The sequence below is a fragment of the Oryza glaberrima genome, chromosome 2 (genome assembly GCF_000147395.1).
Source record: "Oryza glaberrima chromosome 2, OglaRS2, whole genome shotgun sequence".
Taxonomy (NCBI): Eukaryota; Viridiplantae; Streptophyta; class Magnoliopsida; order Poales; family Poaceae; genus Oryza; species Oryza glaberrima.
The window spans coordinates 6,418,959-6,427,138 of NC_068327.1; the positions used below are offsets into that span (position 1 = coordinate 6,418,959).

The 8,180-nt window shown below is 42.7% G+C and overlaps 1 protein-coding gene across 1 annotated transcript; it reads left to right on the forward strand.

Moving 5' to 3' along the window:
• The first annotated feature begins 413 nt into the window (after positions 1-413).
• On the forward strand, positions 414-7,894 carry LOC127761758 (premnaspirodiene oxygenase-like). The gene is made up of 2 exons (XM_052286085.1): positions 414-545; positions 6,830-7,894. The coding sequence occupies exons 1-2, from the start codon at positions 414-416 to the stop codon at positions 7,892-7,894; spliced, it is 1,197 nt and encodes a 398-aa protein (XP_052142045.1).
• The last annotated feature ends 286 nt before the right edge of the window (positions 7,895-8,180 follow it).

An 8,180-nucleotide genomic window follows, 5' to 3' on the forward strand; every position in this document is an offset into this window, starting at 1 on the left:
GCGGCAACAGAGGCAGGCCGGCGGTGAAGTCGTAGATGCCCAACAACGGCGGTATAATAGGCCAGCCGTGTAGGCGGAGACACCAGTTGTCGGCGGCGAAGGGAAGCCGATCAGTGAAGACGTGGACGCCCATAAACGGTGGTGTAACCAACCAACCGTATAGGCGAGGACACCAGTCAGCGGCAACAGAGGCAGGCTGGCGGTGAAGTCGTAGATGCCCAACAACGGCGGCATAATAGGCCAGCCGTGTAGGCGGAGACACCAATTGTCGGCGGCGAAGGGAAGCCGATCGGTGAAGACGTGGACGCCCATAAACGGTGGTGTGACCAACCAACCGTATAGGCGAGGACACCAGTCGGCGGCAACAGAGACAGGCCGGCGGTGAAGTCGACGATGCCCATCAGCAACGGCCAATGGAGAGGCGCAGCTGGATCAGCGTGAGCTATGAGAGGCGCAGCCGGGTCAGCGTGAGCCATGCAGGGGCGATAGTCGGGCTCGGCAGTGTGGACGCAGCCAATCGCGAACTTGTTGAGACGGTCGACAGTGTCAGCGGATGTAGCCAACCATGTAGGCGAAGATGCCCGGCAATAGTGAGTGCGGGCTAACGCGCGGACAAATCAAGTCGATACTCCGCTGCACGGCGACGGCCTGACCACCACGGCGTCTCAGTAGCACATGCAATCAAACAAATAATTAAATTGATCAGCAGCAGCAAGGAATTAATTAAAGATAAATGCACAAATATCACGTGAGGTGTGATTGGTTGCTGGCTTGATGGGCATGCATGTTGCCGATGCATGGTCCTGTGCATGCCGGTGACGTGTCATCGTATGATTTGTTGGCCATGTTGCCATTTACAGCCTTGTTGAATTTGGTTGTTGATGATGTCGCCGGTGGCGAAGACGAGGAGCTTGAGGATGGCGAGAGAAATGTCGCGGTCGTAGCAGGGATCTGTCGACGTCTCGGACTCCTTCGCGTGACGCAACCCGCCCGACTAGTTGACAATGACGGCGCGGCAGCAGCCGGGCAGTCCTCGCCGACTTTGAAGCGGCGGAGGAACAGATCCGCGACTCCGGGAGGACGGCGGGGAGGGAGGCGACGTAGTCGTCGGAGCGGAGGAGGCGGAGGTCACAGCCGCGCACAGGCAGCGTAGCTGCGTGCGCGGCCCCGGTGTCGTCGGTGTCCATCAGCCGCAACCGTCTCCTATGCATGCCGATTAGATCGGTTTTGTCATGCCTCGTGTCTGTAGATCCATCTTGCAGCATCATGGCATCTTTGTTGGGGTAGATTGATTGGTTCAGTAGGCTTGGTGGTGGATGACCATCTGATCCATCAGATCGTCGCTGCCTTAGATTGAATCTCTCCTGACTGGTTTGGATCCAAGTCAGAGAGTGAAAACTTGTTAAAGTTGTCAGCGGCGACGACGAAGCAAAAATCCCGAAGCGAAGTGAAGACGAAGCCGACGACTCTTTGAGGTCGATCTCAGCACATCTCCAGAAATTGATTCCATCGCACTTCTCGATGGAAAGCTCGACGCAACCCCTACCTAGCGCGCCAACTGTCGAAACAAATTTTCGGCAATATGAAAAGGGGGTAGCGTACGAGACCTAAAAGTGGATGGATGCAGAGACAGGGATTGAGACCTAAAAGTGGATGGATGCAGAGACAGGGATTTAGACAGGTTCAGGCCCTCTCAATGAGAGGTAATACCCTACTCTTGTTTGGGGATTTGAATCCACCGGGTGTTTATTGATCTAACGATCAGGTTGTCTCATGCCCCCTAGAGGGCCTCCTGCCCACCTTATATAGGATGGGGGGCAGGATTACAAGATAGAAACCTTAACCAATACGGTATCGGTTTCCTAAATCTATTTTACAATATTATCAAATCAAGACTTTAGGCCGCTCCATAATATAAAAGGAAACGTAATACCCAAGTCATGATCGGTTACATATTCCATAGATATAAGTTATCCCCTATGACTAGTCGGATAATCATGCCGTGTTAGTATGGGGTACCCATAATCTCCACAGAGCAGGAAGACACGAACGAATCAGCTGGTATATGTGTCTCGGATGGATGAAATGAGACTACGTCGCAGGAGGACGAATTAGCGGTGCCCCTTTGCAGAAAAATAATCCCCAACCAAGATAGAGTCGGGCAATCTAGATAGCTAGTGCCACAGTTAGCTACCTACTGCAGAATTCAGCAAGAGGGGCATGGGCAGCCAATGTCTGCTGTTGATGGAAGATGCATCAGAACGAAGCCACCAGGATAAATTGTACATGAACCTTTGTTGATGGACTACCAATCACCAGGCGTGATGAACGCCAGCTATAAATTCGCAGTAACATGATGACTGATGAATGGAGCTTGAAGGCGGCATCATAGCAGCCATGGAGGAGCTATTGAGGCGTCGTCGATGGCCGGTTTACTGATTTTGCGGCACATGAAGGCGCGGAGCAATAACGCAGCGCCGTGGAATCTCAGTGATACGGAGATAGAGAATGAGCACGATGTTTTGTTTTCCCCGGCCCCCTTCCATTCTAGTTGTTTTGCAACTCTGACGCTTGGGCTGGTACTGGACTCCTATGGGCTTCATTGCACGCCCGTACTCTATATTATGTGTAGTCAGCCCAGGAGCCCAGGCTGGAACATATAACATTTAGGAATAAGTTCACTTTAGGTCTCTCTAATTTGTCGGTCAGTCTGATTTTCGTTTCTTGACCGTAAAACCGGGTACGACCCGTCCCCCAACTTACGAAAACCAGGTAAACGTTGTGCCACATAAGCCACGTTGCCCGGTTTTCATAAGTTGGGAGACGGGTTGTACCCGGTTTTACGGTTAAGGGGCGAACATCAGACTGAGCGACAAATAGAGAGATCTAAAGTAAACTTATTCCTAACATTTAATATTGGTCTAACCACACTCTCTCCAATCTAATGGCCCAACTAAAGCATTTGAGCTTCTCAAAAAAAAAAAACACTAAAGCATTTGAGATGACGACGTGTGGACGTAGAAGCATATGGCCACGAAAAATGAATAGACCCTAATAACTACGGAGTAATAACTAACTACATTACGTCGCGTGTACATGGAGTAGGGGACAGGTCATATATGGCGCCATTTGCACACAATAATCCCCGACTAATTAAGATATGGAGTCGGCCTATCTAGCTATTTTTAATCAAGAAGAAAAGTACCGGCCAGTGTGCTCCGAGCCTCCGACGATTAGCTACCTCTATCTACCAACTTCCCCATACATAAAAAAAAAAAAAAGACTTGGAGCCTCGTCATCAGTTGACCTAATAAACCAAACCAACATCTAAAATTTGAATTTATTTCGAACTCGATTTTAAGTTTCAACGTAATTTCTTTTTACCATTGGCTTTTAAGTCGCTACGAACAAATATATAAAATTTTTACATATAAATTTATTTTTATTCCCTAATAACCATTTTAATTTATTAGGGAATATAAGCAACCGATGAGGCTCTTCCGGTTTATAGATAGAAATATTTTATTATGTTCATGTCTAGATTTATAGTCAGAAATTGATTTATTAGATGTTGTCAATGGAAATTGGGACAGAGGGAGTAGCAAAATTGAGAGGCACCATCTCCGATATATGCTAGCTTGGTGGTGAGAAGATACATCAAAACAAAGCCACCGGACAAATTGCACAGGGATCTTTTGTAGATAGAAACCGTCAACCCTGATAATCACCAAGCATGATACGATGGTCTGCAAAGATGGACGCCAGTTATGAGCGGATATATATTCGCTTCCGGCCGGCGACCGATGTTTGGCTATGCAAGTCATACTAACTACGGTGCAGAATGTCTACCCTTGTATACGATCCTCCTATGCAGCCTCAAGCTGGATTTTCAACGGATCATACCGATCGGTCCCTTTCTGCAGCAACGACAACCGTGATGCTAATAACTATGCGGGGTTGAATTGACTCAGCTCGATCGTATATACTTGTTAGAGCACTACTATAATGCCCTTACTTTGTTACATGATTAAACAGAGAATTTAGAATTATATGGTATTGTGGGGAAAATTAATATGGCTATATTATTATATATTAAGCGATATAATAATTTTTTTACTTTGATTTTTTTTACTTATCTTAACAATCATGAAAAGTGATTGGACAAAAACCCTCAAATTCAACATCAAATCAAATCCTACATTTCAAAATTTTAATGTAGCTACCTAGTTGAAATAAAAGTTGCTCCGAGCACTCTCTTATCATTTCAAGGAGTACAAATTAATGGAGATCCACATGTTATATGTTATTGATAGGGGTGGTGGTGGTATTACCACCACCATTACTTTTTATAAAAAAAAAGGGTATAGAAATTGCTTCAACAATATACCAAAGACTTTTTCTCGTCGTGGGAGGAAACCACCATAATTTTGACCTTTTTAACTTTTTAGTGAACTTATTCTATAACTACAACTACACCTTGACAATAACTATAATCCAAAATATGCCTTCACCTCAACGCTATGGGCCTTGCATTATGATGTTGGACCATGAAATACACTATGAAAACAACAATATACCTAAATGCATGTGATTGCTTGCGTGGTGTAGCGGTAAATGGTGTTTTAAATTGTGGTGGAGATCAGGGTTTAAACGTAGCCGTGAAAATCTATGTGAAGAAAATTACACTGGTGGAAAAACCCTTATTAGTCCCGATTGGTAACCCCCCTGAAAACCAGGACTACCAATACAGGACTAAAGATCGCTATTTTTAGTCCCGGGTAAAATAATAGGGACTAAAGATCGAGCTGCCCTTTTTTTTTTATTTGCATGACCCTGTTGCTGCATGGTTTATATATATATATATATATATATATATATATATATATATATATATATATATATATATATATATATATATATATAATATTTAAATATGTTTCAATACATATACATGCATAATATATATATATTTATACATATATGTATGCAAATGCATATGTATATATATATTAAAGCACTTAACATTTTATGTGCATATATATGACCAAAATATATATTTACACTAAAGTAAATGTGTACATATAGAAAAATAGACATTGTATTAATTAAAATTCATTATGTCCTATCTAGCTACGACTTCGACGTAGTAGTCGTTATCTCAGAAGCTAACGACCTATGAATTGTATTTCTGTCGTAGTAGAATTCACCCTCGAGATCAAGGACTTATTCGTTGATGAATCCCATGAGTTGTTCTTGAACCGCCGCGATAAATTCCTTGTGTGTGAGGTTATCTCATACGAATAACCTATGAATGTATGAAATTAATTAGTAAACAACAAATCAATACGTACGCAATGAAATTTTGAATTTATTTGTATGTACATCGAGCTCTCTTGTGGTGATGATTTGGTCTGCAAGGCAGTGGCAATACTCGCACACGTAGTAACCGTACAAGTTAGTTCCCTGGTCTTGCTTTGCGCACTATATGTACATGACAAACGGCGAGAGATCTAATTAATATACACTTGTATTTGAATTGGAGATTCAATACAAATGTAGAGCATGTGTACTCACAGGAAATTAAACTTCCGCCTAAGTTTTTCTTTCCAATTGCCGCGGACCAAATGACGGAACCGATACCAAGCCCTACATGGTGTTTAAAGCTATGATTCGTAGTATCAATTAATTATATCAAAATTCGTAATAACATTGGAACTTATGACATTACCTGTCTATAAATTCAAAATCCTGGTCAAACGTAGACTCTTTTTTATCCATTGAGTCATATACATTGACTACGCAGGCCTCCAAGTCGAAGAGTAAAAGGACCCAGCGGAATCTGCAATGTGCGTTGGATGCATGACATATGAAACACTTAGCATGTACGTACGGAAATGAAATTTGGTAGGAAGACAGTAAAAACTAACTGTGTGTTGTACGGCAATAGTATGAACGTCTTGTAATGCTGCGCCTTCAGGAGATGGATGAGATTGTCCTCTGTGGTTTGCGGATACTTGTCGATCATATGGAGCTTAAAAAGAATGTTTTCGTGGGGTTGAATCGTATGCAATTTTGTAATTGCAAAAGGTGATAAGCTATAGAAAAACATACTAATGACATGATTTTGAAATATGATAGATTTAGTTTTTTAAAAAATAAAAAAAATGGGGGAGGATAATCAGGAAATTAAAAGGCAAGACGTTCACATTTGTTGGCTAGAGAAATGACAGGCTAACCAACTGGGCAATACTAGCTATATGTTCTAGGGTATAATACTTCATAGAAATATGGTTATTCAGTTATTCACATGCATACCCATGAACGTTAGGAGGTCTGCACCTGATCGTGTAGGTTCAGGTTATAATAACGGTGTAAATTGAGCGATAAAGTTGTATACAAAGTAACGGTATTAATATGGATAATTGAAAATAGAAACTAGCAATTATACATCAAATCTAATTGTAGTTTTCGAATCTAATGTATACAAAATACAACTCAATCTGTCTATTGAAACATGATGCAAAAGTTGTATATCGGATCTAATTCAACATTTAAAATCTGGCTCCGCCCATAATTAAGAAAATCTTAAAATGTTAAGTACACATTCTGGTCATACATGTGCTTAATTAAGTGCAGCTTGATCACTAGTTCATGTTGCAATATATACAATTAACCAAAGAACCATGCATAGACCAAAGATATATGATTAATTACAAAGTATATCTATTATAAATTACATTAAAAGATTTTAATGGTTAGTCATACTTAATTTCAAATTAAGTCTTATTGCAAATTTAAAGTTCTAAAGCAACAAGCTTCTTCTGACTAGATAGCGAGTCGAGTGGACTTGATCTGTGCAGTCGGGCCATTGACACTAGTGGACGTCAGTGCACTATTCTATGACATAACAATCAGCATCGCCTCATGTGCATCATTTGGAAAGAAGCATAGGAATGTTGATGAGTACCTTTCAGCAATCAAGACCGGGGTTAGTTTGGCTAGCGGATTCAAGATACCAGACCTCTTCCCATCATGGCGAACGATGCTCTCCATGGTGATTGGCATAAGGCGAGCCCTCAAAGAGGTCCACGGGATAGTGGACTCCACATTGGAGGATGTCATAGAGGAGAGGCAAGGTGAAAAGGAAGACAAGACTAGGCCTGACATGGTGGATACTAAGGAAAATCTAGTTGACATGCTCATTGGCTTACATGAGAACGGTGCCCATCTAAGTAGAGACAGCATCAAGGCAGTGATATTTGATATGTTCACTGCAGGGACAGGCACATTAGCCTCTGCGCTGAATTGGGGTATGTCAGAGCTAATGAGGAATTCGAGGGTGATGACCAAGCTACAGGGTGAGATCCAGAAAGCATTCCATGGCAAGGTCACCGTGGGGGAGGATGACATTCAAGCAGCCAACCTCCCTTACATCAGGCTCTTCATCGAGGAGACGCTACTGTTGCACCCGGTGGTAGCTCTCCTAGTACCTCGGGAGAGCATTGATGTGTGTGAGGTCAATGGCTACACAATTCTTGCGAGGTCCCGCATCGTGGTGAACGCATGGGCTATTGGGAGGGACCCAAAGTACTGGGATAATCCTGAGGAATTCAAACTTGAGTGGTTCGAGGGAAATATAGTGGACTTTACGGGAAGCAGTTACGAGTACCTACCTTTTGGAGCCAGACGAAGGATGTGTCCAGGCATTGCCTACGGGCTACCTGTCTTAGAGATGGCACTTGTGCAGCTCCTATACCACTTTGATTGGTCACTTCCAAACGGTGTCATGAAGGTGGACATGGAGGAGGAGCCAGGTCTTGGTGCGAGACGCAAGACACCGTTGCTACTCTGTGTCAACCCATTTGTCATTCCGGTATTGCAAGGCCAACAGTGATGGGTGATAGTATAGCTGATTGACTTGAAACTCTCGTGTATACTAGCTAGTATCGTGTATTATGTAAGCCCATGCATGGTCAGCCTTACATGCCTTTAGGTTTGTCCTCTCCTACCCATCAAAATGTTGTGTACCTTTGACAGTATTGTTGCCTGAGTATTTACTCTCTTTTAGAGAATTTTGTAATATAAGTGGCTGTAATTTCTTTGAAGCAAAGGTCGGAATTTTTATTCCATTATCTAAAAAATATAAAGCCATAAAATTTGAGAAATAATTCCTAACACAA

Coding starts and splice junctions, on each gene's coding strand:
- LOC127761758 (XM_052286085.1), top strand. CDS start 414: ATGGAGAGGCGCAGCTGGATCAGCGTGAGCTATGAGAGGCGCAGCCGG. Junction 546..6,829: donor TTGTTGAGACGGTCGACAGT/GTCAGCGGATGT, acceptor TCTTCTGACTAG/ATAGCGAGTCGAGTGGACTT.